Genomic DNA, 23814 nt, shown 5'->3' on the forward strand with positions numbered 1-23814 from the left:
CGCTGGCAGCTCATCACGGTGGAAAATCCTCACCGCGGAGGGATCATCCAGATCCTGTGGTAAATCCGCACCTGACTCTGGTTCCTCAGCCCAAGAACGTCTGTCAGAGTTCTCCGAATCCTCACACCCCGACCACGGGGGGGGGGGGGGGGGGGGGGGGGGAAAGGTGCACCACAATCTGAAGGGGAATTAACCCTTCTGCGCTTATCTTTAGGCCAAGCATCCGGGAAAAAAGCCTCACTGGGCAGTCCCAGGCCAGAATCCATCGGGGGGGCAATCAGAGGAGCCTCAGGCGACCCTTGAGGAAGGGCTCTTTTCATCATGTATGCTTTATGCAGCAAAAGCACAAAATCCGGGGAGAAAATCTCACCCTGGGCACCCAAATCCTGTCCGGTGCTAGCCACTCCTGAAATAACCTCATCTCGAGGTGCCCCACCCGGCTCAGGTCTCTCCGTGTCCACGGAGGCCGCGCCATGTGGTGTAAGCAAAATGGCGCCCGCTGCCAGCTCAGAGCGGGAAGAAACATCGCTCGCCATGCTCGGGTCGGCTCCTACGCCAGTACAGCACGATTTACAGAGCCGTGCTGCTGATTTGCGCTTGCCACAAGTGGAACAGCGCTTTACATTGTCCGCAGCCATTGCCGAAAAACGGCGGTAAAATCCAAGATGGCGGTTTCGCACCAAAATCGCCCCGATCGCGGGCCCACCCCGGAGGAGTTGGAAAACACTCTTACCTCAAAGGATCTAGTGTACAACTACGATCCTACTGAAAATCAGGTCAAAAAAACCTCTGTTCCAGCGTCTCTGCGTTTAAAAACGCGACGCAACTTTTTTTTTTTTTCTTTTAAGCTGTGAGGAAAGCAGAGGTATTGAAGACTCCGGAGGCTCAGATGAGTGGGAAAGGCAGGGAAAGGGCGAACCTATATGCCTGCATCCACTGTTGGTGGGTAAGGACAGGGAAAGCAAGGCAATATGTCCACATCCACAGAGGTATGGGTAAGGCAGGGAAAGGGCTATCCTATGTGCCTTTAAAGTGAGGCTGCTATAGCCTCCAACACCCCGGTTAACAACTGGCAAGCCAGGAACCACCTCCCGGCAGATTTTTCTGGAGCTCGAACAAGCTGCAGCCACCCTGCTAGGGGAGATAGAGAATACTGAAGAGGCAGTGGAGCTAGCTGGCCAAGAGGGCACTGTGAGAGTTTGAGTGCTCTCTATCTCCCCTGCTGGTAGATGGACATAACCCATACGTAATGGCTTCATCTGCTTGATGACAAGGAAATAGGCCTTTCAAGGCTTAATTTTACAATGGTTTGGTTCTTTTCTCTCAAACTGTTTTTAGGGTTATAGAAAACTGGATGTGATACCAGGTGCTATCATTTGACTGCAAAGTGCCACAGGTATCATTTTGGGGAAGGGAGTTGGTTTAGAGATATGTTTATAAAAGAGTGTATAAGTGTTAATTGGATAGTGAACGGATCCCTTGTTTAAGGATTAGAAGCATATGTGAATTATATTGGGATTCTACTAATATATGTCTTTGATATTTGTATAATAGATTATATTCAGTTGGTGGATGGGGGGAGGAAGAGGGAACGTTATATATGGAAAAAGAAATTTGAATGTATATTATTATTCTATAACTGTCAGTTTATTTGTTCAATAAAGCGAAGATACTTACCTGTAGCAGATCTTCTCCAAGGGCAGCAGGCTTCATATTATCACAAGTGGGTAACGTGGCGCCGCATTGCCCGGTCCAGAGCTTATAACAAGCTTTACAGAGCCTTGTGGAGCGCGAGACATGCCCCATCGCGAGACAAGCCTCCATCGGCGAGGGCGCGGTTGCCGCAGTTAAATACTACAGCATAAAAAAATAAAAGAAAAAAGAGGAGCGACTCCTAAGGAAGGTGGGAGGGTTTGTGAGAATATAAGGCCTACTGCCCTTGGAGAATACCTGCTACAGGTAAATGTCTTTGCTTTCTCCAAGAACAAGCAGGTCATTAATAATCACAAATGGGGAATTCCTACCATCCAGGCTCACCAAAAACAACAAACATTAGTCAATTGGGCCTCGTAACAACGAGGACATAACTCAAATCAATCTGAAACTATATGCAAACTGAGAGTGCAGCCTGGAACAGAAGAAAATGGGCATGGGGGTGGAGTTGGATTCTAGACTCCAAATAGATTCTGAAACACTGTCTTCCTGAAACGACTGTCGCATCGGGTATCCTGCTCAAGGCAGTAATGAGATGTGAATGTGTTGAATGAAGAACATATCGCACCCTTGCAAATTTCTTCAATAGAGGCAAGCGGGCTACCAACGCAGCCATGGCTCTGACATTGTGAGCCTGGACCTGACCTTCTAGGGTCAGCCCAGCTTGGGCATAAGTGAAAGAAATACAACCTGCCAGGCAATTAGATGTACGTTTCCCCGATGGCGACCTCAATCCCGTTGGGATCAAAAGAAACAAATAGTTAGGCGGACTGCCCGTGGGCCCATGTCCGCTCCACATAATAGGCCAATGTTGGCAAGACAATCGACTGGTTCAGATGGAACTCCGACACAACCTTTGCTAGGAATTTAGGGTGTGGGCATGCAGAGGACTACTCTGTTATGATGAAACTTTGTATAAGGTGCACCCACTACTAGACTCTAAAGCTCACTGACCCTGCGAGCTGAAGTAACCGCCACGAAGAAAATGATCTTCCAGGTCATGTACTTCAGATAGCAGGAATTTGGTGGCTTGAAAGGAGATTTCATCAGCTGGGTGAGAACAAGATTGAGCTCCCAGAACACAGGTGGAGGTTTGACAGGGGGCTTTGACAAAGAAGTAAGTACATAAGTATTGCCACACTGGGACAGACCAAAGGTCCATCAAGCCCAGCATCCTGTTTCCAACAGTGGCCAATCCAGGTCGCAAATACCTGGCAAGATTAAAAAAAAAGTTCAATACATTTTATGCTGCTTGTCCCAGAAATAAGGAGTGGATTTTCCCCAAGTCATTTTAATAATGGTCTATGGACTTTTCCTTTAGAAAGCCGTACAAACCTTTTTTAAAAACCCTGTTAAGCTAACCGCCTTTACCACATTCTCTGGCAACAAATTCCAGAGTTTAATTACATGTTGAGTGAAGAAAAACTTCTCTGATTTGCTTTAAATTTACTACTTTGTAGCTTCTTCGCATGCCCGCTAGTCCTAGTATTTTTGGAAAGAGTAAACAAACGATTCACGTCTACCCAGTCCACTCCACTCATTATTTTATAGACCTCTATCATACCTTCCCTCAGCCGTCTTTTCTCCAAACTGAAGAGGCCTAGCCGCTTCAGCCTTTCCTCATAGGGAAGTCGTCCCATCCCCTTTATCATTTTTGTTGCCCTTCTCTGTACCTTTTCTAATTCCACTATATCTTTTTTGAGATGTGGTGACCAAAATATTCAAGGTGTGGTCGCACCATGGAGCAATACAAAGGCATTATAGCGTCCTCATTTTTGTTTTCCATTCCTTTCCTAATAATACCTAACATTCTATTTGCTTTCTTAGCCGCCGCAGCACAAAGAGCAGAGGGTTTCAATGTATGATCAACGACGCTGCCAAGATCCCTTTCTTGGACGGTGACTCCCGACATGGAACCTTGCATGACGTAGCTATAATTCGGGTTCCTTTTTCCCACATGCATCACTTTGCACATTAAACATCAACTGCCATTTAGACGCCCAGTCTCTCAGTCTTGTAAGGTCCTCTTGTAATTTTTCACAATTCTCTTGCGATTTAACAACTTTGAATAACTTTGTGTCATCAGCAAATTTAATTACCTCACTAGTTACTCCCATCTCTAGGTCATTTATGAATATGTTAAAAAGGAGCGGTTCCAGCACAAACTCCTGGGGAAACTATCTACCCTTCTCCATTGAGAATACTGACCATATAAACCTGCTCGCTCTTTTTCTATCTTTTAACCAGCTTTTAATCCACAATAGGACACTACCTCCTATCCCATGACTCTCCAATTTCCTCTGGAATCTTTCATGAGGTACTTTGTCAAACGCGTTTTGAAAAGCCATATACATAATATCAACTGGCTCACCTTTATCCACATGTATGTTCACCCCTTCAAAGAAATGTAATAGCTTGGTGAGGGCAAGATTTCCCTTCACTAAATTCATGGCTTTGTCCCATTGATCCATGCTTTTGAATATGCTCTGTAATTTTGTTCTTTATAATAGTCTCTACCATTTTGCCCGGCACCGACATCAGGCTCCCGGATACCCTCTGGAACCTTTTTTAAATATCGGCATTACATTGCCCACCCTCCAAACTTCCGGTACCACGCTTGATTTTAAAGATAAATTACATATTACTAACAATAGTTCCACAAGTTCATTTTCAATTCTATCAGTACTCTGGGATGAATACCATCCAGTCCAGGAGATTTGCTATTCTTCAGTTTGTCAAATTGCCCCATTAAATCCTCCAGGTTCATAGAAATTTTATTCAGTTTCTCTGACTCGTCAGCTTTGAAGACCGAAGCAAAGAATTCATTTAATCTCTCTGCTATGGCTTTGTCTTCCCTGATTGCCCCTTTTACCCCTTGGTCATCTAGAGGTCCAACCGATTCTTTTACCGGCTTCTTGCTTTTAATATACCTAAAAAAAATGTTACTATGTGTTTTTGGCTCCAATGCAATCTTTTTTTCAAAGTCCCTCTTTGCCTTATCAGCGCTTTGCATTTGACTTGACATTCCTTATGCTGTTTCTTATTACAAACCTCTCATGAAGCAAACAACTAGAGGCTGACCACAGATGGGCTTAACCTCTATACAGTGATGATAAGCACTAATAGTGCTGAGGTGTTACGGAGTTAGTCTTGAGAAGGTATTCAAGTAGGGTCTGTGTAGAGCAGGAAACAGGATCTAGGGCCTTGTCCTCAACACCAGATGGCAAACCTCCCCCATTTGAAAGAATAACACCTCTTAGTGGAATCTTTCCTGGAAGCCAGCAAGACTCGGGAGCCACCCTGACAGACCCAAAGAAGCAAATTCTAGGCTCTCAACATTCAGGCTGTGAGGGCCAAAGACTGAAGGTTGGGATGCAGAAGAGATACCTCATTCTGCATAATGAAGGTCAGAAAACATTCCAATCTCCACGGTTCTTTGGAGAATAACTCCAGAAGAAGAGGGAACCCAATCTGCCACGGCCAGTAAGGTGCAATCAACATCATGGTCCCATACTCTTGCCGGAGTTTCAGCAAAGTCTTTCCCACCAGAGGAATAGGAGGATACTTATACAGAAGACCTATCCCCCAATGCAGGAGGAAGGCATCTGACACTAGCCTGTCATGAGCATGATGTATGGAACAGAACCGAGGAACCCTGTGATTCAGTTGAGTGGTAAAGAGATCCACCAAGGGTGTGTCCCACATGCAGAAGATCTCACAGGCAAATCTCATGTTGAGGGGCCACTCGTGCAGTTGCATAACCCTACTCAGTCAGCCAGACTGTTTTTGCCCACCAGATAAGTGGCCCGAAGGGACATGCCATGCTGGCAAGCCCAGCGCCACATCCGACCTCCTGACACTGAAGGCGTGATTCGGTGCCCCCCTGCTTGTTGATATAATACATTGCAACCTGGTTGTCTGTTTGAATGAGCATAATTTGGTTGGACAGCCGATCTCTGAAAGCCTTTAGAGCATTCCAGATCGATCGGAGCTCCAGAAGATTGATCTGAAGACCTGCTTCCTGTTGAGATGAGGCTCCCTGAGTGTGAAGCCCATCTACATGAGCTCTCCAACTGAGGAGAGATGCATCTGTCGTCAGTACCTTTTGAGGCTGAGGAATTTGGAAAGTTACTCCCAGAGTCAAATGGGATTGAATGGTCCACCAGAGCAGAGCGTGAACAAGCTCTGGAGACACTCGGATGACATCTGCTAGAACTCCCGTAGCTTGAAATCACTGAGTGGATCTCATGTGAAGGTGTGTCATGGGTGTCACAAACTGTGGAAGCCATGCGGCCCAACAACCTCAACATCTGCCGTGCTGTGACCTGCTGCTGCGAGGTTCAAATGAGACGACAGCACAACTAGAGTGTCTGCTCCAGTCGGTCCTGGGAGAAAAGCTCGAACCTATTGTGTATCGAGCAGGGCTCCAATGAATTCCAATTGTTGAACAGAATGAAGGTGGGACTTGGGGTAGTTTATAACGAACCCTAGTAGCTCTAGCACCCGAATAGTCCTTTGCATGGCCTCTCGAGCACAGTCCTCCAACGTGCTCTTCAACAGTCAATCGTCAAGTTAAGGGAATACATGGACTCTCAGTCTGCGTCAAGTGAGGCCAAAGGGCAATATGCAGTACTGGTAGTGATGTGTTTCCAGCCGAAATGCAGATACTTCCGGTGGGCTGGAAGCATTGGGATGTGAGTGTATGCATCCTTCAAGTCCAGAGAGCAGTTGTTTTTCAAACCAGACTTAGAAAAGTGCAGGAAGTATTCAAGCAGTTTTGTGCAGGGAAGATGAACGGATCTAAGGCCTTGCCCTCACACCAGATGGGAAACCTCTTCCACTTAACTGAATAACACCTCTTTGAGGAGTCTTTAGTGGACGCCAACAAAATTCAGGAGACTCATTCCGGTAATTCTAAGGATTCAAATCCTACGCTCTCAACATCTAAGCAGTGAGGGCCAGGGATTAAAACGTATTCTAGTTTAATTACACACTGAGTAAAGAAATATTTTCTCCGATTTGTTTTAAATTTACTACTTTGTAGCTTCATTGCGTGCGCTCTAGTCCTAGTATTTTTGGAAAGAGTAAAACAAGTGATTCACCTTTACCTGTTCCAATCCACTCATTATTTTATAGACCACTATCATATCTCCCCTTAGCGTCTCTTCTCTAAGCAGAAGAGCCTCACCTACTTTAGCCTTTCCTCATAGGGAAGTCATTGAATCCCCTTTATCACTTTTGTCTCCCTTCGCTGTACCTTTTCTAATTCCACTATATCTTTTTTGTGAAGCGGTGACCAGAACTGCACACAGTATTGGAGATGTGGTTGCACCATGCAGCGATACAAAGGCATTTTTATAGCATCCTCATTTTTGTTTACCATTCCTTTCCTAATACAACCTAACATTTACTTGCTTTCTTAGCCGCTGCCCCAAACTGAGAAGAGAGTTTCAACATAACATCAATGATGACACCTAGAGCCCTTTCCTGGTTTGTGACTCCTAACGTGGAACCCCGCATCATGCAGCTATAGTTCAGGTTCCTCTTTCCTATTTGCATCAATTTACATTGGCTCACATTAAATGTCAACTGCCATTTGGGTGCCCAGTCTCCCAGTCTTGTAAGGTCCTCTTATAATTTTTCACAATCCTCTTGCGATTTAACAACTTTGAATAACTTTGTGTCGTCAGTAAATTTAATTACCTCACTAGTTACTCCCATCTCTAGATCATTTATAAATATGTTAAAAAGCAGTGGTCCTAGCACAGACCCCCACTACCTACCTTTCTCCACTGAAAATTCTGCCCACTTAATCTCACTGTTTTCTATCCTTTAACCAGTTTTTAATACACAATAGAACACTACCTCCTATCCCATGACTCTCCAATTTCCTCTGGAGTCTTCCAAGAGGTAATTTGTCAAATGCCCTTTGCAAATCCAGATACACAATATTGACCGGCTTACCTTTACCCGCGTTTGTTCACCACTTCAAAGGAATGTAGTAGATTGGTGATGCAAGATTTCCTGACACTAAATTCATGTTGGCTTTGGGGCTCATTTTCAAAGCACTTAGCCTTACAAAGGTCCATAGTAACCTAAGGAACTTTGTAAGGCTAAGTGCTTTGAAAATACACCTCTTGTCTCATTAATCCATGCTTTTGAACATGCTCTGTAATTTTGGTCTTTACACTACCATTTTGCCTGTCACCGACATCATGTTCACCACTCTAATACTTCCCGGATCACCACTGGAACCTTTTTTAAAAATCGTCGTTACATTGGCCACCCTCCAATCTTCCAATACCATGCTCGATTTTAAACATAAATTAGATATTACTAACAATAGCTCTGCAAGTTCATTTTTCAATTCTAGCAGTACTCTGGGATGAATACCATCCTTTCCAGGTGATTTGCTACTCTTCAATTTGTCAAACTGTGCCATTACATCTTCCAGGGTTACAGAGATTTCATTCAGTTTCTCTGACTCATCAGCTCTGAATACCATTTCTGGCACCAGTATCTCTCCCAAATCTTCCTCGGTGAATATCGAAGCAAAGAATTCATTTAATCTATCTGCTGTGGTTTTGTCTTTCCTGAGTGCCCCTCTTACTCCTCATTTAGCAGTCCAACTGATTCTTTTGCCGGCTTCTTGCTTCTAATATACCTAAAAAATAAGTTTTTACTAAGTGTTTTTGCCTCCAATGCAATCTTTTTTTCAAAGTCTTTCTTTACCTTCCTTATCAGCACTTTGCATTTGACCTGCAATTCCTTTAGTTGTTTCTGATTATTTTCACTCGCACCATTTTTCCATTTTCTGAAGGATTTTCTTATAGCTCTAATAGCTTCCTTCGCCTCACTTTTTAACCATGTTGACTATCATTTGGCCTTCCTTCCTCCTCTTTTAATACATGGAATATAACTGATCCTCGTTCTGCGTGATGAGGGTCAGAAAATATTCTAAGCTCCATGGATCTTCAGGGACAACTTCAAGAGAAAACCAGATTTTCCTCAGTCACAAGGCACAACGAAGGTAACAGTTCTCTGGTCTTGCTTGAGTTTCAGCAAAGTCTTCCTTATGAGAGGTAGAGGAGGATAAACATACAGAAGTCCCTTCCCCCGAAGCAGGAAAAAGCATCTGACACTAGTGTGCCATGTGATCTGAGCCTGGAACAGAACTGGGGGACTTTGTTTTTTAAATAAATGGCAAAAAGATCAACCAAAGAGGTGCCCCATGCTCAGATATTGAGGTCTTACGCCCATGTAGAGAGACAACTCGTGTGGTTGCAATACCCTGCTCAATCTGTCCACCTGGCAGTTGTCCTTTCCTGCTAGGTACATGGCTCAAAGTAACATTCACTGAAGGAGGGCCCACTGCTTCCTGACACAAGAGGTAGGAACCTGTACCTCCCTGCTTGTTTACATAGAACATTGCAACCTAGCTCTCTATTTGAATGAGAATAATTTGGTTCTGTTGTCGCTATCTAAAAGCCTTTAGAGCATTCTAAATGGCCCTCAGCTCAAGGACATTTATATGAAGATCTGTTTCCTGAGCAGACCAAGTTCCCTGGGTGTGAAGCCTATCTACATGAGCTCCCCATCTAGGCAGGATGCATCTGTTGTTAACACCTTGTGAGGAGGTGGAATTTGGAATGGTAGTTCCACAGTCAAATCTGATCAAACTGCCCACTAGAGAAGAGCATGTGTTAACTCTGGCAGAATCTGGATTTTATCTGCTAGATTTCCAGCCGCCTGAGACCACTAGAAAGCTAGGGTCCACTGAGCCGCTCTCAAATGGAGCTGTGCCATGGGACGGACATGCACTGTTGATGAGGACATGTAGCCCATCAATCTCAACATTTGCTGATCTGTGACATACTTACTGCTGCGGACATGAAAGACTAATGCTGGCAAGGTGTCTGCTCTTGCTTGTGGGAGTACATAGGAGTCTGCAATGTATTAGCAGGGCTCCTATGTACTCCAATTGCTGGACCAGAAGTAGGTGGGGCTTGGGGTAGTGTATGACAAAGCCTAGGAGCTCTAACACCCGAATAGTTAGGTGTAGCTTTCCTGTGACATGCTCAACTAGCCAATTGTATAGGTAGGGAAACACATATAGTCCCAGTCTGCATAAATACACCACTACTACCGCTTAACACTTGGGGGCCGATATTCAGACCATGGGAGCTAGACCGGCTAACTCCCACTGTCTGCGCTAAGCACGGACATTCAATACCGGGCAGTTTCCGGTGACCAGCATTGAATTACTGCGTTAATTATGGCCGGTTTGAAGATAAGCAGCTAAGTTGCTATTCAGACTTATCTTCAAACTGGCCAAAGATATTTTAGGGTTTGACGCGGCTAAATATGAACGCTAAACCCGCTTTAAAAATCTGCGGATAGCCAGTTATATCGTGCGATATAACCAGCTATCCGCTAACCAGGGATATTCAGCAGGGGATAGCTGGTTATCCCCCACTGAGTATCAGCGGATAGCCAATTAAGCACTATTTAACTGGTCGTCAGCCGTTCTGACTGGTTAAACAGCACTGAATATCAGGCAGTTGGGCATATACCCTGGGATCTAATGTGAGGCAAAATAGAAGACCGCAGTACTGGCAATGGTATTTCCATATCTGAAATCTGAGTGACCTCCTGTGACTGGGAAGTATCAAAATGTAGGTTTGGGCATTCTTCAAGTCCAGAAACCATAGCCAATCATTATCCTAAATCATAGGGAGAAGGGAGCCAGGGAAATCAAATTCCTGGTCAAAGAGAAGATCAGGATGTTCAGGGCCCTTAGGTCTAGGATAAGACAAACTCCCCCCACCCCTAATCTTTTTGGGCATAAGGAAGTACCTGGGATAGAATCCCTTACCTTCTTCACCTGGGGGCATGGGTTTGACCACATTGACCTGTAGAAGGGTGGAGACTTCCTCTACAAGTACCTACTTGTGCTGAGAGTACGAAGCTACTGGTGAGCAATTTGGTGATCACTGATGCCAAAGCAGGGTATAACCGAGACGGACTATTTGAAGAACCTACCAATTGGAGGTTACAAGGAGCCACCTGTGTTGGTGGTAATTCAGCCTACCCACTACCGGTAAGCCGTCCGGGGCGATTACTTTGAGCGCAGTTATGCTCTCCTGGAACCTGTCAAAGTCCTTTGCTTCAACAGTAGAGCCAGCTGGGGATTCTGAGTGCAGGACTGGACAGGTTGAACACGCTGTACCAAGAGGTTCTGGAAACCTATGCTATGAGAGTAGCAGGGTCACCACCTTGGCCCACTCGAAAACTTCCTAGAAGAGGCAGCAGCAGATGAAGTTTGGAAAGAGAGTTTGGATGCTATCTGTATGTTTCTTGATGAGGTGCCTAAATTTTGGAACCAAAAATCAGCACTCAATACTATTCCATATTAGGTGTTCATCTTTAAGTGTCCATTATAGCGGAGAAACTGAATGGTTTGCTTCTATCTTTATGGAAGAAGATATAAGAGATATGTGTGTACCGGAAATGGTTTTCAAGGATGATGATTTGGAGGAACTGAAAGACATCCCGGTGAACGTGGTAGATGTAATGAGTCAAACTGACAAATTAAGAGCAGTAAATCACCTGGACAGCATACATCCAAGGGTACTGAAAGAACTTAAGCATGAAATTACTGATCTACTGTTAGTAATATGAACCTGTCGATAAAATCATCCGTAGTATTTGAAGACTGGAGGGTGGCCAATGTGACACCGATTTTTAAAACGGGTTCTAGGGGTGATCCAGGAAATTATAGACTGGTAAGCTACACGTCAGTGCCGGGCAAAATAGTGGAAACTATTATAAAGAATAAAATTACAGAACACATAGACAAACATGGTTTAATGGGTCAGAGTCAGCATGGGTTCAGCCAAGGGAAGGCTTGCCTCATCAATTTGCTTCATTTCTTTGAAGGCATGAATAAACATGTGGATAAAGGTGAGCCAGCTGATGTAGTGTATCTAGGTTTTCAGAAAGCTTTTGATAAAGTTCCTGAGAGTTCCTGAGACTCATGAGAAAATTAAAGAGCCATGGGATAAGAAGCAAGGTTCTGGTATGGATTAGGAATTGGTAATTGGACAGAAAACAGAGGGTAGGGTTAAATGGTCATTTTTCTCAATGGAGGAGGATGGAGTGCCGCAGGGATCTGTACTGGGACCAGTGCTATTTAACATATTTATAAATGATATGGAAATCAGAACAACAAGTGAGGTGATTAAATTTGAAGGTGATACAAAACTATTAAAGGTTCCTAAAACATGAGTGGTCTGTGAAATATTGCAGGAAGACCTTAGGAAATTGGAAGAATGGGATCCAAATGGCAGATGAAATTTAATGTAGACAAATGCAAGGTGATGCACTGGAAAGAATAATCCAAATCATAGTTACCTGATGCTAGGGTCCACCATGGGGGTTAGCACTGAAGAAAAAGATCTAGGTGTTGTTGAGGAGCTAGCTAAAATAAAAGTAAATAAAGTGATGGAGCCTGATGAGATACATCCAAGGGTGCTCAAGGAACTCTGAGAAGTTCTGATGGCTCTGCTGATAGACTTCTTAGAGTCCGGCGTGGTCCTGGAGGACTGGAGAAGGGCAGATGTAGTCCATTTGCACAAGAGTGGAAGTAAGGAGGAGGTTGGGAATTATAGACCTGTCTGTCTGACCTCAGGGGTGAGTAAACTAATGAAAACGCTTTTAAAGCAGAAGATTATAAGGTTTATCAAACTGAATGCAGCATGGCTTCACTAGAGGCAGGTCGTGTCAAATGAATCTGATTGATTTCTTTGACTGAGTGACCAAACAGTTGGATGAGGGAGGGATGCTAGATGTAGTGTACTCAGATTTCAGCAAAGCCTTTGACACGGTTCCACACAGGCGACTCATAAATAAACATAGAGTCATATTTTCAAAGGACTTAGCCTTCCAAAGTTCCACAGAAACCTATGGAACTTTGGAAGGCTAAGTGCTTTGAAAATATGCCTCTTAGTACCCTTGACATGGGACCAAGAGTAACTGACTGGGTTAAAAACTAGTTGAATGGAAGGAGACAGAGGGTAGTGGTAAATGGAGCATGGTCTGAAGATAGGGATGTTATGGAGTATCACAGGGATCAGTCCCGGGGCCAGATCTTTTTAATATTTTTGTGAGTGATTTTGTAGAAGGGCTGTCTGGTAAGGTTTGTCTCTTTATGGATGATACCAAGCTCTGCAACAGGGTGGACATCCTGGAAGGTGTGGATGACATGAGGAAGGACCTAGCGAAGCTTGAGGAATGGTTCATTATTTGGCAACTAAGATTCAGAGAGAACGGTACAATAAAAGGGGTGAAGTGCTTCTGTGTACAAAGGAAGAGCAGGACTTGGGGGTGATTGTGTCTGATGACCTTAAAGGTTCCAAACAAGTAGAAAAAGTGACAGTCATAGCCAGAAGGATGTTTGGGTGCATAAAGAGAGAGATGACCAGCAGGAACAAAAAGGTGATGGTGCCTTCGTATAAGTCTCTGGTGCGGCCCCATTTAGAGTTCTATTTGCAATTCTGGAGACCACAAATACAGAAAGATATAAACAGGATGGAATCAGTCTAGAGGGTAACTACAAAACTGGTAAGTGGTCTTGGACATAAAACATATAGAGACAGGCTTATGAACCTCAACATGTATACGCTGGAAGAGAGATATGATAAAGACATTTAAATATGTCAGGGGCTTTACAGGAAGTGAGCCTTTTTCAAATGATGGAAAAATCTGGAATGAAGGGGGCATAAGATGAAGATAAGAGGAAATAGGCATAGGAAGAATCTAAGAAAGTAAAGTATTCATTCAGGGAAAGGGTGGGGGAAGAGTGGAATGACCTCCCGGTGGAGGTCGTGGAGTCGAGGACTGTTTCAGAATTTAAGGAAGTGTGGGACAGACTCGTGAGATTCCTTAGGAAAAGGAAGAGTTATTGGTTAAGGAGGATGGGCATACTGGATTGGCCATTTGGCCTTTATCTTCTGTCATGTTTCCATATGCTATATAATAATTCTCACCTCCAACAGCTCCAACAGGATGTGCCTGGGACAGTGCCTGCTGGAAGTGGTCTGCTAGGCAGGCACGCACTGACATCAGTGACAGACAATTTGGAAAAGCAAAACAATCTAAGTGCTGGCCATTAGGACACAGGGTTGATAGGAGAGTTTTAAAAGACTGAAGGAACCGAAAGTGTTAATTGGGGGGGAGGGGGCGTTCTGAACGACTGAAAGACATGAACATTTGGGAAAGGAAAACAATCTGAATGCTGGCCATTAGGACACAGGGTAGATAGGAGAGTTTTAAAAGACTGAAGGAAACGAAAGTGTTAACTGGAGAAGTGGGGGGGGGGGGGGGGGGGAGTTGTGAATGACTGAAAGACATGCAAATTTGGGACAGGAAAACAATCTCAATGCTGGCCATTAGCACACAGGGTACATAGGAGAGTTTTAAAAGACTGAAGAAACCAAAAGTGTTCGGCGGGGGGGGGGGGGGGGGGGGGGGGGAATTTACGAGAGGAACACAATCTGAATGCCGGGCATTTGTACACAGGGTAGATAGGACACTTTTTTTTTTTTAAATGAAGGGCGTGAAAGTATTACATCTTGGGGGAGGGGTGAGGAGGAAAGCGGTGGGGTATCCGGATACTGGGCGTTAGGGCCACGGGGGTACATAGACTTTTGAAAGCCTTAAGGAACCCAAAGTGTGGGAAGGAGGAGGAAAAGGAGGGGAGGGAACGGGGTGAGGGGCATTAGGAACAGGGGAGGGGGCCCTGTCACACACTCTCATTCTTACACACACACTGTCACATACCCGCACATTCACTCTGGCTCTCTCTCTCAAACATACACACTCCCAGGAAAACCTTGCTAGCGCCCGTTTCATTCGTTCCAGAAACGGGCTTTTTTTTACTAGTTGTAGATAATACGCTGGAATCTTCTGCTCAGTGGTGGCCAAAAAACAAACATGATGCTAGGAATTATTAGGAAAGGGATGGCGAATAAGACCGAAAATACTATAAATACCTTTGTATTGCTCCATGGTGCAACTGCACCTCGACTATTCCATTCAGTTCTGTTCGATATATCTCAAAAAAGATATAGCAGAATTAGAAAAGGTTCAAAGAAGAGCGACCAAAATGATAAAGGGGATGGAACTCCTCCCATATGAGAAAAGGCTGTAGAGGTTAGAGCTCTTCAGCTTGGAAAAGAGACGTATGAGATGAGAATTGATTGAGGTCTACAAAATCCTGAGTGGTGTAAAATGATAGAAGTAAAACGATTTTTTACTCATGCCAAAAGAGTTGGGGAAATCGAGAAAGTTACATGGAAATACTTTTAAAACAAATAGGAGGAAATATTTTATCACTCAACGAATAGTTTAGCTCTGGAACTCTTTGCTGGAGGATGTGGTAACAGCGGTTTGCGTATTTGGGTTTAAAAAAAGGTTTGGACAAATTCCTGGAGGAAAAGTCCATAGTCTGCTATTGAGACAGATATAGAGAAGCAACTGCTTGCCGCGGGATTGGTAGCATGGAATGTTGCTGCTAATTGGATTTCTGCCAGGTACTTGTGACCTGGTTTGACCACTGTTTAGAAAACAGGATACTGGGCTAGATGGACCATTGGTCTGACCCAGTATGGCTACTCTTATGTTCTTATGTACAGAATAACATTTGAGTGGAAATTTTTTTTCGGCGCCCAATTCTGGGCTTCATTTACTAAATGCCATGTGCCCTTATACCTATGGGCCATATGGCACTTAACGTACGCTCTTATGTCTACTAGCACATGCTAATGTTTAGTAAAGGCTCTTTAACTTAAACCTGTACCCAACACTTTTCATAAGACAGGCATATGAACACTCAGCTATTAAAAATCTAACAAAGAAATAAGTTATGCACCTGATTGTCTCTTACTTTAATTTTGAATTTGGAAAGTATAATGAAGCCTAAAACTCATTTAAAAAAGCTATATATAAAAAATTGTTGATTCAGTTCTATTACATTTATTCACATAACTCAGCATATAGCATTACTACAAAGATCACAATGTACTTAACAATAAAATTTTTAGAATATTGAAATACAAGAGTTAAAATACATCATTACTATTTTTCTCAATTCCCCAGCTAACCCATTTCCCTTTTTAAACATATTTAAATACAAACGTTATACCACCTAATAACCCTCATCTAACCCATGAAATAATATAAACAAAACTAATCAAAATCTGTCCACAAAGAATAGTTTAACTATGAAAACCCATTTACAGTATTCTATTAGGTTATCATCTCTTCCGCTGTCACTGTTAGGATCAGACTACCATCAAATGAACAGGTTGATCCAGGTCTGGTTTTAAAGCGTTACATGTATGGATTTGTAGTTCTGATACCCTAAAGCAGTGGTTCCTAAACCTGGTCCTGGAGGCACCCCAGCCAATCAGGTTTTCAGAATATCCACAATGATTATTATTGAGAGAGATTTGCATGCACTGCCTCCACTGCATGCAAATCTCTCTCATGAATATTCAATGTGGATATCCTGAAAACCTGACTGGCTAGGGTGCCTCCAGGACCAGGTTTGGGAGCAACTACCTTAAAGCCAGAAAACAGAGAAAGGTAGGGTTATCCAACTTTGGTCGTCAAAGGCCATAATCCAGTCGGGTTTTCAGGATTTCTCAATGAATATGCATGAGATCTGAATGCACTGCCTCCATTATATGGAAACATTCATTGTAGAAATCCTGAAAGCCCATCTTGGAGAGGATCGAGGGAGGCACCCCTGCCCTAAAAAAAAAAAATCAAAAGGAAAACTAAAATTACACAGCCATGCTTACTAAAGAGCAGCACAAGGCCTAGATGCACTCCTATTCAACAGACCTATGGTGAAATAGCAGCAGTAAGCTAAACCAAGCGCTCCCTTGCAGTTGGTAAGCTACTGTATAGGAAACAATAAAGGGCAACCCAAATCTGTTCCATGAGGCACCCCAACCGGTCAGGTTATCCACAATGAATATACATTAGAGAGACTTGCATGCAGTAAAGGCAGAGCATGCAAATGCTTCTCATATTTACTGTGAATATCCTGAAAACCTGAGAACCACTACCGTAACCTTTTAATGAGAAACAACAGAGATGAGATTGCCGCGCATGCAGGGCCCATGCGCGGGCCGGGTCACGGAAATACAACCAGAACAAGCAACGCAGAAATCAACAGCGACGACTAACGGGACTCTCTTTAAACAGAAAAACGGGTTCCTCTCACCTTCTCTTCTACCACGTGCACGACGATGGACGGATATTTACGGCTGAGCCAGCGAAAGAAGGCCGGAACTCCCATAGTGGTAAAAGCAAGTCAAGCAACCAGCAAGAAAAAACCCGAAGAGAAAGACAAGACAGGGCGATTGTACATCACTTCCGGTGCGCTCTGCTGACGTAAGAGAACTGGAATGGCCAGCAGCTGCAGTTCCGCCTCTCGAGTTGGCGGAGGAGGGAGGACGAGAAGAAGAGGTGCAGCGCGTTCAGTATAGTTACCGTTCTGTCTGTGAAGACGCGTTTTGGTGGTCTAGTGTCAAGCCGCTAGGTATACACCCAAAGAGCACATTCCCCCATTACCTGTTTAATACACGTTAAAGGAGGCCATCAGTAACTTGATTTGGAGCTCCTCTAAACTAATAATTCTGCACATGATCTTGTGGCATTGTTCATTATTTTAGGACGCTGTTTGAAAAAACAGATAACTATATACTACTGCATGTGACCTAGAGAACTGAGGGAAGAGGCAAACATTCTAAGGCATCTCTTTCTTAGTTTGCACATATGTCATGTGGAGGGGCATAATCGAACGTCGCCGGCGATCTATTTTGGTGGCAGCGCAACAGCTGGCTCGAACAGTATTATCGAAAAAGACGGCCGGCCATCTTTTTTTCGATAATACGGTTTAGCCCGGCCAAATACCAGAGTTTGCCGGGTTTGGCCGGTTTTCTTTTTCAGCGATAATGGAAAAAAATGCCGGCTATCGTGGGAGGGGCCAGCATTTGTAGTGCACTGGTTCCCCTGACATGCCAGGACAGCAACCGGGCACCCTAGGGCCGGGGGCACTTCTAAAAATTTTTTAAAATATACACATACCTCCCAGGTGCATAGCTCCCTTACCTTGGGTGCTGAGCCCCCCCAAATCCCACTCCCCACAACTCTACACCACTACCATAGTCCTTATGGGTGAAGGGGGCACCTACATGTGGGTACAGTGGGTTTGGGGGGGGGGGGGGTTGGAGGGCTCAACACTTACCACCACAAGTGTAACAGGTAGGGGGGGGGATGGGCCTGGGTCTGCCTGCCTGAAGTGCACTGCACCCATTAAAAACTGCTCCAGGGAGCTGGGTATGACATTTGAGGCTGGCATACAGGCTGGCAAAAAAGGTTTTTATTTTTTTTAATGTGGGAGGGGGTTGGTGACCACCGGGGGAGTATGGAGAGGTCATTCCCCATTTCCTTCAGTGGTCATCTGGTGAGTTGGGGCACCTTTTTGAGGCTTGGTCGTGAAAATAAAAGGACCAAGTAAACCTGGCACAATACTGATTAACGCCGCTTTTTTTTTTTTTTCCATTATCCACGAAAGCTGGCCATCTGGTAGCCATGCCCATGCCCGCCCATGTCCTGCCTTTGCTACGCCGCCAACACGCACCCTTGAACTTTCACCGGCTCGGCGACGGGAAAGCAGCGATGCTGTCAAAAAAGCAGCTTTCGATTATACGGATTTCGCCGCTTTTGAGAGATCGCCGGCCATCTCCCGATTTATGTCCGAAGATGCCCGGCGATCACTTTCAAAAATAAGCCTGATAGTAACATAGTAAATGACGGCAGATAAAGACCTGAACGGTCCATCCAGTCTGCCCAACAAGATAAACTCATTTTACATCCTCTTCTTGTATCTATTTTTTTTCTAACGTGCTGTATTTTCCTACGTTTTGGCATTTTTTAAATAAAGTCTAAATTGTTCTTTAAGTTAGTAATAAATCAGTAAGGGCTCTGTTTACTATGGTGTGCTAGTGTTTTTAGCATGTGCACAAAATTAGCATACGCTGTGTATGAACCCATAGGAATATTGTGGGTGCCTAGCAGTAAAAACGCTAACACACCTCTAGCACGACTTAGTAAACGGCCCTAATTATCCTCCCAGCTGATGCTATTTGTAATACATTTTTCCTTCTAATGCCTTATGAATTTCTATAATTGAACTGCTTCTAGTTAAAGAAAAAGGAAAGCAGCGCGTGTTCAACAAATAATTTCATATTTATTGTCTCCTAACAAAATTATGAATGCAAAATAATTGTGACAATTTGTGCTGTTGGAAAATCCATTTTAGCCACGAAGTACAATTCAAATAAACTACATTTCCTCATATAATATAATTTTTTATACTTGCTTCATCTGAAATATCACTGGAATATATCACTAAAAAGGATGTGACAACACAATAGTCCATTAAAATAACATTTTCTTCTTCCCTTCTTTTCACAAGAAGTACAATAAATTGTTATTTATAGAAGTCCTCAAAATCATCTGGATCCGAATCTTGGTTGTGTGGACGAAGAGCAGCTTCAATTTCTGAATTGCTGTCATCGGATTCTCCCCAGAATGCTGAAAAAAAAAATCATGAACAGCAAAATCACTATTAGCACGTGGTTTCAAATATCCCCCCCCCCCACCCCGTCAACTTTGTCCATTCCCGTGACAGACTGCAGTTGGAGGCGCCCAAAATCGGCTTTCGATTATACCGATTTGGGTGCCCATGAGAGAAAGGCGCCCATCTCCTGATTTGGGTCGAAATATGGCCGTCTTTCCCTTTCGAAAATAAGCCTGAAAGTTCCATAGTAACCAGTGAGGTACTTAACCAACTAAGTTGGCGTGGAGGCGGGACTGGGGCGTGTTTATCGGCCGAGGAGAGATGGGCACGCACGGCCGATAATGGAAAAAAGGACGCCAGAAGGGAGAATTTGGGTCACTTTTCCTGAACCATTTTTTTTCACGAACAAGTCCCCAAAAAGGTGCCCCAACTGCCCAGATGACCACCAGAGGGAATCGGGGATGACCTCCCCTGAGTCCCCCAGTGGTCACTAACCCCCTTCTCACCAAAAAAAAAAGAACTTTAAAAACTTTTTTTGCCAGCCTCAAATGTCATACCCAGCTCCATCACAGCAGTATGCAGGTCCCTGGAGCAGTTGTTAGTAGGCGCAGTGGACTTCAGGCAGGTGGACCCAGGCCCATCCCCCCTACCTGTTACACTTGTGCTGGTAAATAGGAGCCCTCCAAACCGCCCCAAAACCCACTGTACCCACATCTAGGTGCCCCCCTTCAGCCATAAGTGCTATGCTAATGGTGTAGAGTTGTGGGGAGTGGGTTTTGGGGGGGATTTAGGGGGCTCAGCACCCAAGGTAAGGGAGCTATGGCCTTGGGGGGTATTTTAATTTTTTTTTTGTTACAAGTGCCCCCTAGGGTTCCCAGTTGGTGTCCTGGCATGTCAGGGGGACCAGTGCACTACAAATCCTGGCCCCTCCCATGACCAAATGCCTTGGATTTGTTCATTTTTGAGCTGGGCGCCTTCGGTTTCCATTATCACTGAAAACCAATACCGCCCAACTCAAATCCGCCCAAATCCAATGCATTTGCCCGGCACCAACCGTATTATCGAAACAAAAGGTGGACGCCCATCTTTTTCGAAAATACGGTTTGGCCTGCCCCTTTGCGGACCCGTCCTCGGAGATAGACGCCCATGGAGATGGGCGTTCGCGTTCGATTATGCCCCTCTTTGTAACTCTAAAGCGCTTTGAAAATATGCTAGTTAGCCACCTAAATAGGCCTACCTTTGAATACTAAAAAGTTAACTGGTTAGCACTGAACATTGGCATAGCTGATTAACTTTTTAGCGGCCAAAATAAACCTGGCTATTCAATGCTGGTCACCGGCGACAAACAGCAAACACACTGCCCGCCACTGGCTGAATATCAGACCCATTGTGAACACATCAATAGTTCATAATAAAACATTATTACTGACCACATAAACTACAAGAGCTATTTCTGAAAGTGTAAGTCATAGTTCTGGCTCAATTATTTACCTCGCTAGAATTACAAAAACATATGGCCAAAAGTTGTTTATTATAAGAATAAATATATTTCCATCTTGTGTTTGAAAAACGGCTACCTAGGGGCTCTGTACATTTTAGAAAAGTCAAATTAACCCATTTATCTGGAGTTCTTGCCTGATCTCTGGTGCTTAACACTTTATCATTCTCAGTACAATATGCCTAACATTCTTGTCCCTGCTTTTGAGTTTCCTGCGATGCTCTGCTGACAATCAGCACAATCTGGAATAGAAGGCACAATGGAGTATGTTCATGGTCTCCATTCTCACAAATTTAGATCCAGAATCTTTAAAACATTTTCTTAACACTTCAGTGCCCACTCAACCTCATTTAAATATTCTATCAAACACTTACATTGACTGTTCTTCAGGGGAAAAACAGCTTGAAAACATATACAGAAAATCTTTCCCATTACCCATCCCAAATGAATGCCATAATAACTTATTTATTTGTTTGTTTGTTACATTTGTATCCCACATTTTCCCACCTATTTGTAGGCTTACATAGTACCGGAGAGGCGTTTGCAGACTCCGGTGTGAACAAATACAAAGTGATGTTATGGTGAGATAAAGTTCATGTGGCACAGCGGAAGGGTTGTGTTATGTCCTGTCCATTACGTACTTTGGTTTTGATGTGTTGCAGAGATTAGGCATTTAAGTTGAATCGGTGGGGTATGCCTTTTGAAACAGGTAAGTTTTTAGTGTTTTCCGGAAGTTTAGGTGGTCATATATCATTTTCAAGGCTTTTGGGAGTGCGTAACCCTAGTAGCGCTTTAGAAATGATAAGTAGTACTAGTAGTAGTTCCACAGTTGTGTGCTTATGTAGGAGAAACTGGATGCGTAGGTTGATTTGTATTTAAGTCCTTTCCAGCTTGGGTAATTCAGATTTAGATATGTTCGCATTGATTCGGATGTGTTTCTGGTTGGTAGGTCGATCAGGTCTGTCATGTATCCCGCGGCTTCACCGTAGATAATTTTGTGAACCAGGGTGCATATTTTGAATGCAATGCATTCTTTGATTGGGAGCCAGTATAGTTTTTCATGGAGGGGTTTCGCGCTTTCGAATCGCGTTTTTCCAAATATAAGTCTGGCTGCCGTGTTTTGAGCGGTCTGAAGTTTCTTTAAGGTTTGTTCTTTGCATCCCGCATAGATTCCATTGCAGTAGTCTATGTGGCTTAGTACCATTGATTGTATCAGGGTGCGGAATGTTTCCCTCGGGAAGAATTTTTTCACGCGTTTGAGTTTCCACATTGAGTGGAACATTTTCTTTGTTGTGGATTTTACTCGGAAACAAAGCATTAAGAACCAACTGATAAACATGGAAGGTGCCACACAGGCTGCTCAGATAGCAAAGCATACCTTTTTCTTACACAGAAGATTCACTAGCCAGTATCTCTAATGCTTTCGTGCTTTTCGCAACAGTATTACACACAGCACTCCAGGACAGCAAAGGTACAGCTAGAATGAAATAGAGCTTCTTTTGTACCAGATAAGGCTTCTACCCCTGCCTCTGCCTCAGCAGACTGCAACTATGGACTGCCCATTACAGGCATATGTGCAGAGTGGCTGTTAAAGTTCATGATGCACCCTCAGCAGCCATTCCCAACCCAGTTCTTGGGGTACACCTAGTCTCATTGAGTTTTCACAATGTCCACAATTAATATTCCTGAGTTAGATTTGCATGTAACTGAGGCAGTCTGTGCAAATCTCTCTCATGCATGTTCATTGTGGATATTTTGACAATCTGATGGGACTAGGTGTGCCTCAAGGACTGGATTGAAAATGACTGTACCAGAGGAAGGGGGCAGGGTATGGCAGAAAAAGCTTGTGCCATTCTGACAAGATCACTATGCTAGCTGCTTTGGCACCCCCCCCCCCCCCCAACACACACACTCCCCTACCAGAATAAGTCTGAAATAAATCTTCCCCAATTTCTACCCTCCTCCCTCACTTCTCCCTCTATATAGCAAGACCAACCAGATTCTCCAGGCCTCTGAGTTCCCTGCACCATCCTCATCATCAGAACAACAGCATTTACTTCCTTTCAGTGTGGCTATCACTATCCACATGGTGTGATCTTAGCACTGCATCACACTTCTGGACAGCCTAGGTTTGTTCTGCAGTGGACGCACTGTACTCTAAAAACAAAAAAACATGAACTGCTCAGTGTATATTTGATACAGATGATTGTGATAATCACTCAGCTGTATGCCTTCAAGGCTATCATGCCTCCAATTATTCTCCCAGATGTATAGCTGGACTCTTATCTGCTGGGGTGATATACTAAAACTAAATTTTATAAGTAGTTTAAAACAGGTTCTCGTTGAGGTTTAAGGTGTTCATAAATTGATGATGTATCAAGTATGTTTTGGAAGGCTGAGAGTAAACAGCCAAAAAGAGTACAAGGAGCCTTCAAGAGCAAGGCGTCACACCAGTACTTTATTGATAACATAGTAGAAGATGGCAGAAAAAGACCTGCACGGTCCATCCAGTCTGCCCAACAAAGATAAACTCATATGTGCTACTTTTTGTGTATACCTTACCTTGATTTGTATCTGCCATTTTCAGGGCGCAGACCATAGAAGTCTACCCAGCATTAGCCCCGCCTCCCAACAACCAGCCCCGCCTCCCACCATCGGCTCTGCCACCCAATCTCGGCTAAGCTTCTGAGGATCCATTCCTTCTGAACATGATTCCTTTATGTTTATCCCACGCATGTTTGAATTCCGTTACTGTTTTCATCGCCACCACCTCCCGCGGGAGGACATTCCAAGTATCCACCACTCTCTCCGTGAAAAAATACTTCCTGACATTTTTCTTGAGCCTGCCCCCCTTCAATCTCATTTCATGTCCTCTAGTTCTACCGCCTTCCCATTTCCAGAAAAGGTTCGTTTGCGGATTAATATCTTTCAAATATTTGAACATCTA

The 23814-nt window shown here is 44.0% G+C and overlaps 2 protein-coding genes across 4 annotated transcripts in view; both read right to left on the reverse strand.

Moving 5' to 3' along the window:
* The window catches only part of XRN2 (5'-3' exoribonuclease 2), a 363942-nt gene extending 346790 nt beyond the window's left edge, over positions 1 to 17152 (reverse strand). Inside the window, exon 1 of one of the 2 annotated variants that reach the window (XM_030196221.1) lies at positions 17006 to 17151. In XM_030196221.1, the coding sequence (XP_030052081.1) occupies positions 17006 to 17080 (75 nt within the window). In that variant the 5' untranslated portion in view covers positions 17081 to 17151. Of the gene's footprint in view, positions 1 to 17005 lie in introns of both variants that reach the window. The other variant, XM_030196223.1, reaches the window with a different exon arrangement.
* A 1897-nt stretch (positions 17153 to 19049) lies between these two features.
* The window catches only part of KIZ (kizuna centrosomal protein), a 304318-nt gene continuing 299553 nt past the window's right edge, over positions 19050 to 23814 (reverse strand). For both annotated transcript variants that reach the window (XM_030196224.1, XM_030196225.1), the window contains one exon: positions 19050 to 19383. In XM_030196224.1, the coding sequence (XP_030052084.1) occupies positions 19280 to 19383 (104 nt within the window). In that variant the 3' untranslated portion in view covers positions 19050 to 19279. The remainder of the gene's footprint in view (positions 19384 to 23814) is intronic.

This window comes from Microcaecilia unicolor, chromosome 3 (assembly GCF_901765095.1).
Source record: "Microcaecilia unicolor chromosome 3, aMicUni1.1, whole genome shotgun sequence".
Taxonomy (NCBI): Eukaryota; Metazoa; Chordata; class Amphibia; order Gymnophiona; family Siphonopidae; genus Microcaecilia; species Microcaecilia unicolor.